Source organism: Myxocyprinus asiaticus, chromosome 8 (genome assembly GCF_019703515.2).
Source record: "Myxocyprinus asiaticus isolate MX2 ecotype Aquarium Trade chromosome 8, UBuf_Myxa_2, whole genome shotgun sequence".
In the NCBI taxonomy this organism is placed as follows: domain Eukaryota; kingdom Metazoa; phylum Chordata; class Actinopteri; order Cypriniformes; family Catostomidae; genus Myxocyprinus; species Myxocyprinus asiaticus.
The window spans coordinates 6,918,817-6,938,707 of NC_059351.1; the positions used below are offsets into that span (position 1 = coordinate 6,918,817).

Sequence of the window (19,891 nt, forward strand, 5' to 3'; positions counted from 1 at the left end):
CATTTTACCATAATCCTCCTGTCTATCTCCCCTCCCACAATGAATTATAAAGTATTTGACATAAAGTTGGCAAACTACCCTAGAGCTAATGAGATTAAAGGTGCCTGAATGTATCCAAGAGCTTTCAACTGCCCAGCTGCCATCTCACTGCCTGTTAGCTTTTTGATTTGCTCTGCTTTGCTTTGAAATGCTTCTTTTATGAGAAATTCATCACCCATTGAGGAGGCGGTTCATTAAAAGATACGCTTATATTGTGCAAAAGGGCCCTTGGCTCATTGGATTTAATTGAGATCTGAAATGTATAGGGCTAGAAGACCAAATGTGATTAAACAGAATAAATATATGAAAAAAGCATAATTAGCCTGTCCTTGGATGTGTCATCACACAGAGTTATGTTGCTTAATCACATTACCATTTCTTAACCAGGTGCAAATTTTGTTGATTTCTATGGTGTCACGATGGGTTGTCAAATCTTATTGGTCCAAATGTAAGCTGTGGTTGTCTCTGTCACACAGCATTTTAACTTTCATTGTGGACTCAGAAATTATTTGTCGATTTAAACTTGTCACATTTTGCCTGGTTTGGACACAGTGTCATTAATGTTTACCTCTCTCACACGGATCTGTTACGTACATTCTACTGATTTCACGGCACCACAGTGTGAAAAGAAAGCGTAACCATGCCAGATGGCCCAGATCGGCACGGATTGGTACCATTTTGTGGCAAGAACTGTTGGAAAAGCAGCTAATTGTAATCTGTCAACTTTTACAAAATGCTTTGCAGATAAGGTACTTCACAAAATTACAGATATTGCAGATGTTATGGAAAAATAACTACCTAACTTAAGAAAAAAAAAAAAAACAGTCTACTGAATTTGAATTGCTATAATATACATTTTCATTTTATTTGTTGTTTTATTTGCATTACATTTTGGTGCATTTATGCTGCATTAATAATGCATGTGCTTTGCTTTCTGTTTGTTTTGCATGTATTGCTTCTGCGTGTGCCTTTGCATACAAATATACTCCAGATAGCGGAGGAAGTACTCGTAAAAGTGCATCACTGTCTTTCATGCTCTGGCCTGTGAAGAGGGTCCAGAGCTCACCTAATCTGTACACTGCTGCAGGTATTAGTAATGGGGCAGGGCCATCTGACAAACACTGATATTAAGAATAGAATATTTAAAATATCTTTAGAATTGTGTCCTTTTGCTTATCATTGGTACATCCAGTCTATCTGTTTTTTTTTTTTTGTTGTTGCTTTTTTTTTAATGAGTTTCGTTCATAGAGTTGTGTGTGTCTGTGTGAATGCTTGTTTTACATATGTTTGTGACTTCTCTTGCAAAGCTTATCTATCTATCTATCTATCTATCTATCTATCTATCTATCATCGTCTATCTATCCGTCCGTCCATCCGTCCATGTCTATCTATCTATCTATCTATCTATCTATCTATTGTCTGTCTGTCTGTCTAATATCTGTCAAATATCTGTCTAATATCTGTCACTCACTCGACGTTGTGTCGATGTAGTGATACTAGGGGTCACTCTTGGGAGCCCGAGACACCTCTGGTCTTTGATAAAAGGCCAATGAAAATTGGCGAGTGGTATTTGCATGCCACTCCCCCGGACATATGGGTATAAAAGGAGCTGGTATGCAACCACTCATTCAGATTTTCTCTTCGGAGCCAAACGGTCATGCTCACTGCGCTGAATTCTACAGTTCATTCACCTCTGCTAGATCTGACGGCACATTTCAGCGGCTTCTCCCTCCTCTGCACTGGTGCACTGCAGAGAACGCCCCTGGGCGCTTCGGCAGAAAACAAAGAGAGTACTGTGACACGCACTGTCGGCGCCTAAGAACCCACGGAGGTCGTCAAAGCGCACTGAGATGGGTTACCCAAGGACGAGGAACCCACTCACCTGGAGCTGGTAAGAAGACCATTCCATCCCCCGGTGGAGGGCTGGGTGGAAAATCTTTTGTTGCCTTTTTGTTTGATTTTGCTGCATGCCCAAGTGGCTGCGGTACCCAACAGTTCAGCAAAAGAGCGGTTTCCTTCCTCCCTGGGTCACATACCCGGTGTGCACGGTCGTCACCACAACCACCGTCCACGGGTTTTTCCTTGCAGGATTGGCGCTCCAGCGATGGTCCTTCTGCCCCTGAGCACCCAGCTGTGGCACACAGCTGTCCCCGATGTGGCAGTCTCCACAGGTTACGAGGACAGGCCTCTTCCTCCCCCGTCCCAGGCTGTCCCGGGAGTGGTCACAAGGAGCCAGGTAAATGCTTCGATGTCCCAAGACTCAGCATGCCCACGACATGGTGTGGCACCTCGAACTCCGCCCCACCACAAGGCCAAACCTGCCGGTACATCCAACGACGTTGTCCCCTTGGTCCCCCTTGTGCGGAACTTGGATGCATGGCTTGCGCTTTCCAATCCACCGCAATTGCTGAATCCGCCCACCCAGGTTCAGTGGTATTCACTTCACCTTGGTCAAGGACAAAAACGCTGCTACCTTGCACGCGGAGATCGCTACCCTCCTACGGAAGGGAACGATAGAACCTGACCCTCCGGCCGAGATGAAGAAGGGTTTTACAGCCCCTACTTCATCGTACCGAAAAAAGGCAGTGGGTTGCGGCCAATCTTGGACCTGCGAGTACTGAACCAGGCCTTACACAGACTCCCGTTCAAGATGCTGATGCAAAAACGCATTCTGGCGAGCGTCCGGCATCAAGATCGGTTCGCGGCGGTAGACCTGAAGGACACGTACTTCCACGTCTCAATCCTTCCTCGACACAGACCCTTCCTGCGGTTTGCATTCGAGGGTCAGGCGTATCAGTACAAAGTCCTCCCTTTCGGCCTGTCCCTGTCTCCTTGCATCTTCACGAAGGTCGCAGAGGCAGCCCTTGCCCCATTAAGGGAGGTGGGCATTAGCATTCTCAACTATCTCGATGACTGGCTAATCCTAGCTCACTCTCGAGACAAGTTGTGCGCACACAGGGACTTGGTGCTCTCACACCTCAGCCGACTAGGGCTTCGGGTCAACTGGGAAAAGGGCAAGCTCCTCCCGGTTCAGAGCATCTCTTTTCTCGGTTTGGAGCTGGACTCAGTCTCTTTGATGGCGCGCCTTACGAACGAGCATGCCCAGTCGGTGCTGGCCTGTTTGAAGGCGTTCAAACAGAAAACAGCGGTTCCACTGAAACGTTTTCAGAGGCTCCTGGGGCATATGGTATCCTCAGCGGTAGCCACCCCGCTTGGGTTGATGCATATGAGACCGCTTCAGCACTGGCTTCAGACTCGAGTCCCGAGATGGGCATGGCGCCACAGGACATATCGCGTGATCATCACGCCGTCTTTTCAGCCCTTGGACCGACGGGAAGACCCCCAGAGATATGCAGTCAGATCAGTGCTTTCCTTCCTGCAGGAGAGGTTGGAAGGGAGGCTGTCCCCTTCCACCTTGAAGGTGTACGTTGCCGCCATAGCAGCACACCACGACGCAGTCGACGGTAAGTCCTTAGGGAAGCACGACCTGATCATCAGGTTCATAAGAGGCGCCAGGAGGCTGAATCCCTCCAGACCGCACCTCGTTCCCTCATGGGACCTCTCTGTAGTTCTTCAGAGCCACCTTTGAGCCTTTGCAGTCAGCCGAGCTTAAGGCACTCTTCTTGAAGACTGCCCTCCTGACTGCCCTCACTTCCATCAAGAGGGTAGGAGACCTGCAAACGTTCTCTGTCAGCGAAACGTGCCTGGAGTTCGGTACTCTCACGTGATCCTGAGACCCCAACTGGGCTATGTGCCCAAGGTTCCCACGACCCCTTTTAGGGACCAGGTGGTGAACCTGCAAGCGCTGCCCCAGGAGGAGGCAGACTCAGCCCTGTCGTTGCTGTGTCCGGTGCGCACTTTACGCATCTATTTGGATCGCACGCAGAGCTTTAGGATCTCTAAGCAGCTCTTTGTCTGCTTTGGTGCACAGCGGAAAGGAAGCGCTGTCTCCAAGCGGAAGATCGCCCACTGGTTCATTGATGCCATAACTGTGACATATCACGCCCAGGACATGCCGCCCCCGGTAGGGCTACGAGCCCATTCTACCAGGGGTGTAGCGGCTTCCTGGGCCCTGGCCAGGGGTGCATCTCTAACAGACATTTGCAGAGCAGCAGGCTGGGCAACACCCAACACCTTTGCAAGGTTCTACAACCTCCGGGTGGAACCGGTTTCGTTACACAAGTAACCATGACGATATCAGCTGTGATGCAATGGAAAATGTTAATATACTGTATATCAACACTGATTTAGGTTGATTCAGTCAAATTTTAAAAGCATTTTTGACTTGAAAAATGTAGATGTTACCAAACAAAGCAAATGTTTTAGGATGCCCAACAATTTGTTTTACAGTGTAGCTCCTTGACGTAACAATTACAGGTGACCACTTTTTACAGTGTAGGAACCATTTCCCTGAACATAAGGTGTCCTGTGACGGTCTTCCCATTAAAAGTAACCTAATCGGCCCTCTGAATTAAAAAATAATGCTCAGTCTAGGCCTGTAGTCAGCTGTAATGAAGCTGTGTTAAATACTATAGACAATGTTCAGATTTCAATGAAATCAATAACACCATTTACCCTCTCAAGAACACACTCAATGAGATTCTCCACTACACTACACTGTGATCATGTAACAAATTCAAAGCTGACCATTTTCTATGCTGATAGCTACAAAGGGTCTTTCACTGTTCTACTCTGCTGCTTGAGTGAGTCTGGTGGAAAGTGACACATATTGAAGACCTTCCAGAGAAGTTACAACTTCATCACTTCATCTTTTAATGCTAAATTAATTATTGACACATACAGCAAGGTTTTGAATGAAATACAAGTTCATTTGCACGCAACATGCAGTCCTGCCCTTCACCTTCACGTGTGATTGTTCACATTGCTGAAAGTCTTGTCTTCCTGACAACATGTATTCATGTACTGTATATTTGGACTATTATTATTATACATTCATATATCTGAATTCACAACTACATATTCTGTTTTGTAATTAAATACTCAGACTAAATATAATTATCTTCTGCTTCTCTACTCTGTAATCTTGTCAGTCTCTCCTCTCATTTCTAAATTGTCTGTCGTCTCTTGTCTGTTTATCATTAGTGACTGTATGTTGGTGCAAACCCACATCTATGTTTTCTTTTTTTTTTTTTTTTTTTGCAAAAGTTGTTTGCATATGATTATTGTGTAACAATGTGTTTATATTTTTTTAAATATTTTTCACAGGTAGTGAATCTCAGTCATCAGACTCAGGCAAGTGTTGTGTGTTTGAGTGTGCGTGTGTGTGTGTGTGTCTGTTTGAGTGTGTGTGTGGGTGTGTTTGAGTGTGTGTGTGTGTGTGTGTGTGTGTGTGTGTGTGTGTGTGTGTGTGTGTGTGTGTGTGTACATGTTTATCCTACCTTGTGGGGCCCAGCCAGCTGTTCCCACGAGGGAAATAGCTTATTAAACATACTAAACAATGTTTTTTTTTAAATGTAAAAAGGCAAAATGTTTTCTGTGAGGGTTAGGTTTAGGGGTAGTGTTAGGGTTAGGGGATGGAAATGATTGTAAAATCCATAAAATGCATGGAAGTCTATGGAGAGTCCCCACAATTATATAAAAACTTGTTTGTGTGTGTGTGTGTGTGTGTGTGTATTGTCCTCAAAGAAATATTATATTTATATATCCTTATGTTTTCATTACTTGGCTGGAAGTAAAGAATGCAGGTTACGTCCATCAATATAACATTATATATTTAAATTACAATTGTTTCAATTTGTTTCAAGTTTTTGCCTTGAAATGCAATATACAGAAATGTATCAAAGTGAACAATGTGGATAGTAATATGATTTTCATATATTGGAATTATCTATGTATCTACTGTGTGCATGCATATGTGTGTTTATGCACATTTGTTTGTATGTTTATAGATTTGTTTTATGTGGTCTATTTCACTTAGCTGAGTTGTTTCTCTGTAGATGCCTGGCGTTCACGTAGTATGTCTGAGGATTTGAGGAATGGAGATGCCAGCAGCTCGTCCTTGACCGCTAAAGGCTTTCGTAGTGTCAGACCCAACCTGCAGGACAAGAAATCTCCCACACCGGTAATTTTTTTCTTATAATACGATTTTTTTTAAATTATTATTATTAGAGGCTGCTAAGGCATTCTTGTTTGATCAAACTGCAGTTATATTTTATGTTATATTCACATATTCCCAACCACCTATCCTCCTTTTCTATGTTTTAAAGTTGAGGTGTGTAATTTCTGTGCACACCTCAAACAAAACAAAAAAAATGTTAACAACAAACTGATAATTCCCGCCTCAAACTCACACTATGGTTGAGCCATTCAAACATACATAGCAATGTTTAAGCAAAGTCACTTCTTGGGGGAAATTAATCTAAGTATGCCTTATTTATATTTGTCTCTGCTTCTAAAGCTAGATTGGGGTAAAATATTTTTTAATATTTAATTACATACATCACCTAAGTAATTATTGTGCCTCATGACTGTTTGAATTCATATTGGTCATCATAGTCCATTTTCAACATCATGATTTATCTCTTCTTGGAGGTGTTTAGAGCTCTGTTCACATCAAGCATTTTCTTCAACCTTGAAAGGTTTAATTAAATGCTTGTCATTCAGGGAATACAACCAGCCATTCTTAGTGATAATGAATTTACTGTGTTTGAATTGATCAATAATTTTTTAGTGGGCAGGGTTATCAAAATGCTCATTTTTCAAACATATGCTGGACTTTTCTCTGTCAGGTCCCTCTGCCACCCCCTCGGAGAGAGAGCTATCATGTGATTCCCAACCCCCCCTCTTACAGCACCCTCCCAATGCTGTCAGTCTCCTCTCTTTCTCCCTCACAGAGTGATGATATTGTTACCACAGGCTCTTACACCATCAAATCTAGTGCCACCTCCTCATCCTCATACTCCTACTCTAAGACCACCCAAACCTCCACTACCACCTCTGGAGCTCCCCTTGAGGAGCCCCCCCTCTTCCAACAGGCTAATGCTAACAGCTTCATCACTCGGATTCTGGAGAGCAAATTGTCCTCAGCAAAATTCACCACTGACCACCTAAATGCAAACTCAGAGGCTAATGCTAACAAGATCATAATAAATAAAACTGACCCTAATTCTAAAACTAAGCCATTCACGAAAAGTACATGTGCTAGTTCACTCCCCACTCCTCCACAGCAAGACTCCATTGGCACTTCAGAAACACACGTAGCCTCTCTCTCCATCCAGTTCGCTCCCCGCAGTCCCGAACCCCAACCACAGACCCAGTCAGGGTGTGAGACTGAATCCAGGACAAATGCACTGGACCAAGCTGACTCCACGCAAACCCCTCTTGTACCACCAAGACCAGCAGGCGTTGTGGTGGTATTACATTCATTCATTTACAGTGAAAATGTATGCTTCTCTCTTTTTCCTACACTAACTAACTCTAAGCAGCACCTATTCACTCTCACCTGATGGGAATAGAGTGAACATTCACAGATGCCATGATGAGTGAATGTGTGTGTTTATTGTTAAAGGGGTCATATCGTGAGGAATCATGGTTCATTGTACTATAAAGACATGCTGTAACTTTCAAAACTCAAAACTTATTCCCCACTACAAAAACCATTATTTGAAACCAAACTGCAAAAACGGCTTGTTCAGAAATCCTCTGGTTTCATTTGCATGTCAACGACACCTATTTGGTGTTTTGGTGTTTAGAAGTTTGGCCTGCCCAGTCACAGTGAGTTCATAAGAAGAGAAGAGGATATATGCTATTATTCCCTTTCTAGCAACAGAAATAATAACTAGGGCTGTCGAATTAATTACATTTATAAATATTTGCTGAGAAAGCCCCTCAAATAAAAATAATTCAATATATAATGATGAAATAATTATAAATAGTTATCTTTAAATATTTACAAATAAATATATATATATATATATATATATATATATATATATATATATATATATATATATAAAATATTATAAAACATATTCAGATAATTAAAATGCATTACATTATTGTGGCAGAGGAGTTAAGCATTTTAGGACAATACAAAAAGTGGCTTTAGAATCCAATATATTGTTTATTTGCATATTATTGAACATAAGCCAATCATTGGCATACAGTTCACAGCAATCCATTTTGCAAGTGAATTTGTCAGCCAATTAGAGATGTATTATGAGGGCTTATCTAAGGACCCATCAATGTACACCTGCATCAGACGGATGCTTGTGGAGCTTCTCACTTTGGTTGTCACATCATAAACATACCATTTTTAGGTCGCTATGACAAGTTAAACATAGTTTAATAATTAGAAGAACACATTTTGAGGTCCCTTAGTTCAACAACATCAAGCTGTGTTTTGAACGCAAGAATGCATCCTCATGTTGTGCTGTCTGCTGAAGGGTTGTTTTGTTCTCTGTATAAGCTGCGCGTTGCCTATACAGCTGAGGTTTCGCTTACTGCCCCTGGAGAAAACAGATGATACTTCAAGTTTGAATTTCTCAGGAATCTTCCTTATTACGGTCAGGGGACATTATTAATTGCGTTAATTTTTTTAACGCACTATTTTTTATAAAATGAATCACACTGAATTAATGCGTTAAATCGACAGCCCTTAAAAATAACTGTAAGACTAAAATGAGGGAAGCGCCAATCAAATGTGTGTAGCACCTACAACTCAACATATCTTCTGAAGAATCCCCATGTTAGAAAAGTGATAAAGCTTATTTTTAACAAGGTTAAAAACTACATTAGACTTTTCAGCAAACCTGCATCTTGTCCAGGAATTTTTGGCTTAAAGGCACAGCAACCAAAAAAAAAAGAATGGTCCATTTAACTCGAAGGCCGGTTTGACAAAGCAGTGTGTAAACCATGAGCATCCTAGATGTGAAAGTGAGATGGTGGTGAGCCAATTTTTTCCGCGTGTAGCGCGTTGTGGAAATGCACTACAAACCTATAATTTATAGCAATAATTGAAGGAAATATTCATATAGTAACCCAGAACTCACTTCATTTTCTGTTTTTAGCTGCAGCTCTGTCACACAGCAAAATCATGACAGTGTGTTGGCTCATCACGAGTAGTAGTTACGCTGCAGCTTCACAAACACACTGCTTTGGTGGACGGTGTGAAACAGGCATAAGAGTCAGAGAGAGGGTGGAAAATTATAATGAAAAATACAATTCAAATTTTTGACACAGCAAAGCAAAGCTTTACTAACAAATTAAGTGGACCTCAGGGAAGAAATCAAATTATTAAAGAATGCATAATATGACCACTTTTAATTGCTAATTTTGTTTAACTCTTGAGTTTATTTCTCAGCCAAGTACCTCTAACCTGCATTCCTTCCTACAGATTCACATGTTCTTATTCACTCAATTACATGATTCAATCCACCTGTATTCAACTTATGTCACTTCCTGCTCACCGGCTTTGCTGTGTGTTCACTTTAATTTCTTCTCTTCCTTCCTCTTATTCCTTCTCACCCATCTTTATCAGCATGAGGTTTCCCCAGTAAGAAGGTGCACCGGATCACTCACCTCTGGACCGCCCTCTCCAGACCCGTCGCCACGTCGGTCACCCTATAGCAGGGCCAGTCAGGACTCCCCCGACTTTCTTTCAGGGCTATTGCACAAGGCCCTCTCGCCGACACCCTACGCCCCTCTGGAACATTCTGGGCTAATGTTGGCCTCTCCTGCCCCGTCACCAGTAACCGTGTCAGCGCTGAGCAATTATTCATCATCCACAGTTGGGCTGGAGGAGCTGCAGATCTGCGGCATTGACTCCTCCCCCACGGCCACGCCCACCCCATCCCCCACACTCAGTCATGCCCCTGACGAGGTCCCCAACTTTGCTGCCACAGGCACTAACGTAACTATCACGCTCAACTGACCCTCTACACACCCTACCTCAGTCTAATGTCACGTCTGTTTGAATCTACTGGTGTTTGTATGTCCTGACTAGTCTTTCAACACTGTTGAATGTCTAACTTTGGCTCAGAAGCATTAATGTGTCAACCTACTGCAGGTGGCTGCTTTTTCTTGTGTTTTTCACCTAGGTTTTACTCTGTGTTCCATGTATGAGGTTTTCCATTGTTTGCTATTATGTACAGTATATTGTTTCTCGTTAAAGTCAACATAAACCCACTGGCTGACAGGCTATTGGTAATATTATTGTCCCCTCCTGTACCGCCTAGATGATGCCAGCTGAAAAGGAATGTTTTTTAGAGGCAGAGAAAGTTATTACATTTTGATAAAAAAAAAATAATTTTTAAATAGCTTGTACTTATGGATCGTGTACAAGAAGTAAATAAGGTCAATTTTGATTTCATGTTGAATTCTTATGACTTTTTTCCCATGAATGTATGGTCTTTCCTGACATTTCTTATAGATTTACATAATTTCCATCTTTACATTGACTGCCGCCGAAATTTTTTTGAACGTTTTGGCATATGAATGTGTAATGTAACCAATTTCCAGTGTTAACACTCTTACTTACATAGTTTGTCCTGCACCCATTATGTAAAAAAAAAAAAAATGTCTTTTAATGTGGGTTTGATGTTGTTATAGAATGTGTTATAATTTTTTTTATGATCCTCCATTTGTTATAAATCATTTCTCTATATGACTACAGAAACACCAAAATTTTTGGATTACAACCTTTATCTTTTTTTTATAATGTATGCCTTTTCCTCTGTAATGGCATCTGTCAAGAACGTTTGTTGTACCTGTAATACAGTTCCCCTCCTGTCACTCACTCGACGTTGTGCCGATGTAGTGACACTAGGGGTCGCTCTTGAGAGCCCCGAACACTTCAGATCTTTGAGAAAAGGCCAATGAGCATACTCAACTACCTCAATGACTGGCTAATTCTAGCTCACTCTCAAGAGTTGCTATGCGCAAACAAGGACCTCATGCTCAGGCACCTCAGCCGGCTAGGGCTTCGGGTCAACTGGGAAAAGAGCAAGCTCTCCCCGGTTCAGAGCATCTCTTTTCTCGGCATGGAGTTAGACTGAGTCTCGATGATAGCGCACCTCACAAGCGAGCGCACGCGGTCGGTGCTGAACTGCCTGAAGTCGTTCAAGCAGAGAACAGCGGTTCCACTGAAACACTTTCAGAGGCTACTGGGGCATATGGCATCCTCAGCGCCAGTCACGCCACTAGGGTTGATGCATATGAGACCGCTTCAGCACTGGCCTCAGACTCGAGTCCCGAGATGGTTATGGCACTGCGGCACACATCGAATGGCCATCATGCCGATCCTCCGCCACTTGTTCAGCCCTTGGACAGACCATGCATTTCTATGGGCAGGAATTCCCCTATAGCAAGTGTCCAGGTGCATCGTCATTACGACAGATGCCTCCAAGCGAGGCTGGGGCTCCTGGACAGGACCGCGACTGTGTTGGCACATCAACTGCCTCGAGTTTCTGGCAGTATTGCTCACCCTGTGGTTTTTTGCCGTTGATCTGGGTCAAGCATGTGTTGGTCTGGACAGACAACCCAGCAACAGTAGCGTATATAAATCACCTAGGTGGCTTACGCTCACATCGCATGTCGCAACTCGCCCGCCGTCTCCTCCTATGGAGTCAGCGGTGACTGAGGTCGCTGCGGGCCACTCACATCCCGGGCAACCTCAACGCCACAGCGGACGCGCTGTCGTGGCAGGTGATGCTCAGGGAAGAGTGGAGACTCCACCCCCAGGTTGTCCAGCTGATTTGGAGTCGGTTCAGCAAAGCACAAGTAGACCTATATGCCTCCTGAGAAACCTCCCACTCCCCGCTCTGGTATTCTCTGACGGGGGCCCCCTCGACCCAGATGCACTGGCACACAGCTGGCCCCGAGGGCTGTGCAAGTATGCGTTCCCCTCAGTGAGCCTACTTGCACAGACCCTGTATTGGCCCACCCAGACTTGGTTCTCAGACCTCACACTTCTCGCAACAGCCCCTCCCTGACGAAATCCCCTGAGGAAGGACCTTCTTTCTCAGGGACGGGGCACCATCTGGCACCCACGCCCAGACCTCTGGAACCTCCACGTCTGGCCCTTGGATGGGATGTGGAAGACCTAATTGGCCTACCACCAGTAGTGGTAGACACAATCACTCAGGCGAGAGCCCCCTCCACGAGGCAGCTTTATACCCTGAAGTGGCATCGGTTCGCAAATTGGTGTTCTTCCCGAGCTGAAGACCCTCAGAGATGCGCAGTTGGGTCAGTACTTTCCTTCCTGCAGGAGAGGCTGGAAGAACGGCTGTCCCCCTCCACCTTGAAGGTGAATGTGGCCGCCATAGCGGCACACCGCGATACAGTGGACATAAAGTCCTTAGGGAAGCATGACCTGATCATCAGGTTCCTGAGAGGCGCCCGGAGGCTGAATTCTCCTAGGTCACGCCTGTTCCCCTCATTGGATCTCTCCGTGGTCCTCCTAGGCCTTCGCGGAGCCCCCTTTGAGCCGCTAGAGTCAGTCAAGTTGAAAGCCCTCTCCTTGAAGACAGCCCTCCTGATTGCGCTCACCTCCATCAAGAGGGTCGGGGATCTGCAAGCGTTCTCTGTCAGTGATACCTGCCTGGAGTTCGGTATGGGTGACTCTCAGGTAATCCTGAGACCCTGGCTGGGCTATGTGCCCAAGGATCCCACAACCCCCTTCAGGGATCAGGTGGTGAACCTGCAAGCGCTGCCTCAGGAGGAGGCAGACCCAGCCCTGTCATTGCTGTGTCCGGTGTGTACTTTGCGCATCTACTTGGATCGCATGCAGAGCTTTAGACACTCTGAGCAGCTCTTTGTCTGCTTTGGCAGACAGCAGAAAAGGAACGCTGTCTCCAAACAGAGGCTTGCCCACTGGATCGTGGATGCCATCGCTATGGCATACAAGGCTGTGCTTGCCTCTTTGGGAATATGAGCACATTCCAGAAGGAGTCTGGCATCCTCGTGGGCACTGGCCCATAGCACCTCTCTAGCAGACATCTGCAGGGCAGCGGGCTGGGGGACACCCAATACCTTCGTGAGATTTTATAATCTCCGGGTTGAGCCGGTTTCATCCCGTGTTCTGTCAGGTACGAACAGGTATGTTTGGGAATACGGACAGCTCGCCGGGTGTATCACTTGTGTATAACGCCTTTCCCCTCCAAAGAGTCGAAGATGTGTGCCTATTTTCCCATGCGAGTTCACGAACCCATGAACCCTGGATGTACTTCCTCCCTAGCCCTGTGGCTTGCGAATTCAGCGGAGGAATTTACAACCGGAACCAGCACATGTGCTAATATTCCCTTACTGAGGTAGGTGCTCCACAGGTGCCGGTTACTCCGGTAACCCCCTGTGATGTATTTTCTGCAGTACGATCTATCTGTCGGCAGACCTGTGTCTCCCTTCGACAGAGTCCTCTCTGTCCCGGTCGCCATGTTTGTAGAACTCCTCCCCTTTCAGGCAGGACCTACCACCGCGCCTCTTCCCTCCCCTCTGTGCAAGATGTGGTCTCCGCGGGGTCTTAACAGCTTGCTTGCACCTGCACCGGCAGTCCACATAACACGGTTCAGCTAGTTGTGGTGTTTCATATAGGGACCCCTAGTGTCACTACATCGACACAACGTCGAGTGAGTGACAGAAGGGGAACGTCTCGGTTAAGGGAAGTGGGTGTCCGCATACTCAACTACCTCAATGACTGGCTAATTCTAGCTCACTCTGGAGGGAACGAGACATTGTGTCCCCCCTGCCACAACGCCGTACTACCTGCTGAAATGGCCGGGACCCTGTCTCGGCTCCTCAGCACAAAACCTGAATGAGTGGTTGCAAGCCAGCTCCTTTTTTACCCTTATGTCCGGGGGAGTGGCATGCAAATTCCACTCGGCAATTCTCATTGGCCTTTTCTCAAAGATCTGAGGTGTTCGGGGCTCTCAAGAGCGACCCCTAGTGTCACCACATCGACACAACGTCTCATTCCCTCCATAAGGGAATGGAGGTTACGACAGTAACTGAGACGATTTGTGTCTTTTTGTGCTCTGATGTCTAATGTCTCACCATCTTCTAACCTCTTGTAGTCCCAAAGTATTCACCCACTCATACTTGGTTGACTTAAAATGACTCCACAAGCTACAGTACCCACTATTACATCTTTTATAAATTGTTTTGTCTTTTTCCCAGGGTCAGATGGCAGTGAACGGAAGCTCTCACTCTCAAAGGCCCTTTTCTCCACCTGCATACCCCCCTCCTCCCCCAACCCTAAGCCCAGGCCTGGTAAAGGTCCAGCAGGGTCAAAGTTCAGGTGAGTTGATTGTACCTTACAGGCCTCTGGCTAACCCAGAGTTTTGATTATCGGCATAAAGTCTAGTGCATATTCTTGCTTATTTTGGCCAAGAACCGCTCACTTAGACTGGATGTCTGACTAACATGTAAATCTAAAAACAATGCTATAACAATAATAGATTTACATACAGAAAAAGTGTTCATTTGAATAATAAAAAATAATTTAAATAATTTTTCTTTGTTAATGGTTGTGCGGACAACCCTAAACCTATTAGTGGACAATGTGTGTAGACTTTGTTATCAAGCAAGTTGTTTTGCTTTATCTACTGTATAAGTAATTGGCACTATCGACTGCATTTCACCATCTGTTTCAAGCGAATAGACTTACAACTTAGGGCTTTTATTTTGACACCGAAAGTGCTGTCCTATTTACTTAAACTTCACAAGGAGCTTTTATTTCGACACATGGCGCACTCAATCAGCTCCCTAGTTCAGTAGTCAGGGCACTGATCGGGGAGTCAGCCATTTTTAGGGCTGTCTCAATCACAAAATCATTCCAGTGCACTAAAATGTTTGCTCCCTAAAAAATCCCACAATGCACTGTAAAAACCAAGGAGCATCGTTGCTCACTATGTTCCCTTACCGGAAATGTCCTCATGTCTTCTGAAGTATCTCAAATCGTTAGATGACAAGCACAAGTGTAAAACTATGAAGTCCAAGCCTTATTTTCTCTTTAAAAGATATGTTGTTTATAATGTCTTTCATTCATTATTACCATGAAAGTGAGACAACCTTTTAAATATTTAATTTGTTAAATTAAGGTTTAACCCTGAGAGACCCAAGCAATGATGTTCTTGACATGTTCTTTTTTTCACTCTTAAACATGTTTTTAGGAAGCCAATGATTATAAAAAACAAAGTTTATGCATATTTTGCATTGGGGAGACATTTGGAAAAAATGTAGCAAAATTGCAACGCTGGGCATTTAGGGTTGTAAAATGTCACTACTTTTTTTAATTCAGTAAGTCAAACTTTTCAGGTCACAACACAATTCAACACAAATGTATATTAATTTGTTTTTGTTTTTTTTTTTGGTTTTTTTTTACAACTTGTAAGGGTAAACTCATAAACAGTTAAGAAATGTTTAAAACAGTATTCTTTGCAAAAGATCATCTGAATATTCTTAAAACTTGAAAAGTTTACAATTTCGTTTTCAATTAAAAATGACTATTGTGTGACTATTTTCATATGAAAATTAGGAAAACAGTTTTTGTGGTCTTTGAAGCACAAGCGAACATCACAATTCATGCAGGCAGATGTTGTAAATCCATCCTTGCAGTACGTACATCTGGCTCTTTTTTTCTGTCTTCACCGGCAAATGCCCCACATTAACTTGCCGAATGCTGAGGAGTGGGACATTGCAGCGCATCTTTTTCTCTTTGGGAGCTGATGACCTCTCTTCAGCTGTGGATGGTCTGCCTCTCTTTGCAGTATTGATCTGAATGAGGGAGGTAGCCAGCTGTGCCTGGAAGTGCCTCCTTTTCAGGGTGTCTTTCTCTGGGATTTGCAAGGCTTTGCAATCACACCTGTACAGCAACCAAGCATTGACTACTCCAAGTATGATAGTGTGCCAGAAGATATTCAAGTACCAACGTCTGGACCTGATGTTCAGCTTGTACTTGGCTGTAAAGGAATGAAGAAAATCAGTGCCACCCATGCACTGGTTGTACACCCTCACAACAGAAGGTCTGCTGACTTCAAGATAAGGCTTTTTGCATTTGTCCCTACGCTTAATCTTCTCTACTGGTTGTGGTACCAGCGACACCTGGCAGATTTCTTCTTGCTACGTGCTGAATCACACCTTTCATCTATTCTCACTTTCCTCTTTTTCCTCACTTTGACTTTCTTCCTGTCTTTTTTCCTCATTTTCATTAGTTTCCTTACATCCTTTTCTGTACTTTCTTCATCACTATCACTGTCCTCTGATTCAATTTTAAAATCACTTATATCACCGTGAACAATTGCCTCCAACACATCCTGAACTGAAAAACATCTTCCTACTTTTGTCAATGGCATTCTGAAAAGATATAGAATATGCTCTTCTCTTACCAACTGTATGCAATGTAATATATGTAGTACAATAAAAAAAGAAACGAAAAAAAAAACAACGAATGAGACAATAATGAGAAAACAGCACAGAAAAGAGCTGAAAATAATTTGGAATATATTATTATATATAAATAATATATATATGAAAATAATTTATATATGATTTACTGAATAGGTTTCACTGTGTGAGAAATATAGAAAAAAGTTTGACCACTAATGCCCAGCTTTGCATTTTTATTACACTTATAAAAGAGGCCTCAGATTTAAGTAAGTTGATCATTTCATGGCTTGTAAGCTTTTTTCAATCACTAAACATGTTAGGAATTAAGAAAAAGAATATTTGATGTCAAATACTTACTTGAAAAATGGCTTAATTTGTTCCAGAAGTGTGAACCTTTTTTGTTTCGACTTAAGCAAGCTATGACAGTTAATATGCACATTTTTCCCACCAAAACTGATGTAGTGAGAAAGCTCTAAGTGGCAGCTACTGTTTACCAGTATTTAATGAAAATGAGGTATTATTTGATTGCTTTGTAAAAACGTTCCAATTCTGCTACTATGGGTCTCTGAGGGTTAAAATGCACTCCTTTATATTTTTATTTCTTTGTTTATGCCATTTATCTGTTATAATAAAACTGTACGTTTGAAAATCTTTATTTATTACAGCGATGGTGCTGATTAATAACAGCTGAGCTTCAATGCGCGAGCTCGTTAACATGTCACCAGTGACTGTGCCTTAAGTGTCCCAATGTTCATTGGATGTACACCCTTGCCAGTGCCCGAATTTGTTTTCACGATATACTGATTCACGACATAGGGAGCTAGGGAGCTGATTGAGACAAGGGAATGTGTATTTGACAGTTTACTATGTTCCACATTTCCTGAAATGCTGTAATCTCCTCCTTTTCTGTTATACGGTGCTGCGTTTGTAGATTTGTATAATATCTTGTAGCGGTTAGTAATGTTTGGAATTGTGTGAATGCTTGAACCTGAATTACTTTGATTTCACAATGCATGTGAACTGATCTGAGAGCACCGCCATGTGTGTGCACACAGATCAGCGTGTCACCTGTTTGTTCTGAATCGCACACAGACCATGTTTATCTGTCTTTAAATCACTAATTAGATTAATAATCACATATGACCAGCTCGCCATGTTGATGTTTTTTTTAATTAATTGTGCAGCCCTGAAGGATCGTGAAATTAGTCTACTGACGCGCTTCTTATGAAACTTAATAGCCAAATGAATCCACATTAAAATCATAGTATTATATTTACGATATTGGACAATTTTACATCATCAGCAAAATTATCTCGATTATATCATTAATATTCAATATATTGCCCAGCCCTACTTTGTAGTTGAAAAGTGGTTCTTTAGACTAGAAAGAAAGTTCTTCAAAATGATTCTTTTAAGAACCTTTCACTGAAAAGTTCTTTGGGGAGCCAAAAATGGTTCCTCTATGGCATCACCACGAAACACCCTTTTTGGAACCTAGATTTAAAATGAGGCTGTGTGGGATAGACGTACAGTATGTTCAATGGGTTGTACAGTTTAATATCTTTGTGTGAAAATGATGATAATACTGTGTAACAAATTTTTTTTTTTTTTTTTGTTCCTGGGTATAGGAAAGTATATGCCTCAAAAGTATAGAAAATGGCAATTATTCCCCACAAACTTTTGTGACCAGGACAGTGATATTTTGAAATGTGCCTATTTCCAATGAGAAAACAGTGTCTTTTCATTCACATAAAGTCAGAAAAAAACAACATATGAATCCAAATTAACATGTATTTATACTAAAGTAATATTCAAAGCCGGGCTGGTCCATAATGGTAACAAGTACTTGTCTCTTCCCCTGGTCCACTTGGTGCACCTCAAAGAGGATTACATCAGCATCAAGACCTTACTGGATGCCTTGAAGTATGATGAGTATGGCTGGGAGGTTATAGGGGACTTCAAAATCGTGGCATTCCTGATGGGTCTCCAAGGCGTTTTTACCAAGTTTCCCTGCTATCTTTGCGTTTGGGACAGCAGGGACACCAAGGCGAACTACCATAGGCAGGACTGGCCACAGCGGACCGAGTTCTCTGTGGGGAGGAACAACGTCAAGTGGGAGCCACTGGTGGTCCCCCGGAAGTTGCTGATGATGCCACCACTGCACATCAAATTGGGCCTTATGAAACAATTTGTCAGAGCTCTAGATAAGGAGTCGGCAGCCTTCAAGTACCTTCAAGACTTCTTCCCTAAGCTGTCTGAGGCAAAGGTCAAAGCCGGTGTCTTCGTCGGACCACAGATAAAGAAGGATTTTGGATTCATATGAAGTTTTTTTTCTGACTTTATGTGAACAAAAAGACACAAATTCGCCTGTTTTCTCATTGGAAATAGGTCAATTTAAAAATATCACTGTCCTGGTCACAAAAGCAAAGTTTGTGGGGAATAATAGCCATTTTCTATACTTTTGAGGCATAAGCAATTAGGAAATAACACTTACTACCCAGGAACAAAAATTGTGTTACATAGTGTAATATGTCATGCCAGGAGAAATCCAGTTGACAAAAAACCTCAGAAAACATGGATTGTGATAATTAGATGTGATCTAGACTAGAAGTCAAGTCAAGTCAGACTCTTAGAATCATCGTGTAGTTTGATTTAATATGATGGTAAATTGTGTATAAAAATAAATAATTCAATCACTAAATCATAATTGTATTTACAAACCCTGTGAGCAAGCTGAAGGAGACTGTGACAAGGAACACAAAACTCCATAAGATGTTGGTTAATGGAGAAAAATAACCTTGACTCACTGTGGGGGCCAGTTCCCTTCTGGCTAACCAGCATGAATACAATGCCAATTTTAGTCATTTATATTATGTGATGTCTGGCTGGCACCGGCTGCGTTTAGTCATCATCACTCATAGACACATAGCAGAGGAGTCTGACACCAAGCAGGAACGGAGGTGGATATGATAACTGCCATTTTAAAGTTTCTTGGGACATGTCCTTAGGATAGCGAGGAGTTCATAATATTAAGAAGAGGTTCTGAGATTACAGGGAATATCTCTTTTATGATCTTAGCTGGTACTGGATCTAACATACACTGGTGGCCAAAAGTTTGGAATAATGTACAGATTTTGCTGTTTCAGAAGGAAATTGGTACTTTAATTCACCAAAGTGGCATTCAGCTGATCACAATGTATAGTCAGGACATTACTAATGTAAAAAACAGCACCATTACTATTTGAAAAAAGTAATTTTTGATCAAATCTAGACAAGCCCCATTTCCAGCAGCTATCACTCCAACACCTTATCTTTGAATAATCATGCTAAATTGCTAATTTGGTACTAAAAAATCACTTGCCATTATATCAAACACTGCTGAAAGCTATTTGGTTCATTAAATGAAGCTTAACATTGTCTTTGTGTTTGTTTTTGAGTTGTCACAGTATGCAATAGACTGGCATGTCTTAAGGTCAATATAAAGTCAATTTTCTGCGTTGTTAATGTGCTG

At 42.8% G+C, this 19,891-nt stretch overlaps 1 protein-coding gene across 1 annotated transcript in view; it reads left to right on the plus strand.

Annotated features, from left to right (window-relative positions):
• LOC127445073 (sorbin and SH3 domain-containing protein 2-like) overlaps positions 1–19,891 on the plus strand; it is a 111,862-nt gene that overhangs the window by 43,570 nt on the left and 48,401 nt on the right. Inside the window, exons 3-7 of the mRNA XM_051704830.1 lie at positions 5,266–5,292; positions 5,997–6,121; positions 6,789–7,412; positions 9,539–9,910; positions 14,170–14,290. Of these exons, the coding sequence (XP_051560790.1) occupies positions 5,266–5,292; positions 5,997–6,121; positions 6,789–7,412; positions 9,539–9,910; positions 14,170–14,290 (1,269 nt within the window). The remainder of the gene's footprint in view (positions 1–5,265; positions 5,293–5,996; positions 6,122–6,788; positions 7,413–9,538; positions 9,911–14,169; positions 14,291–19,891) is intronic.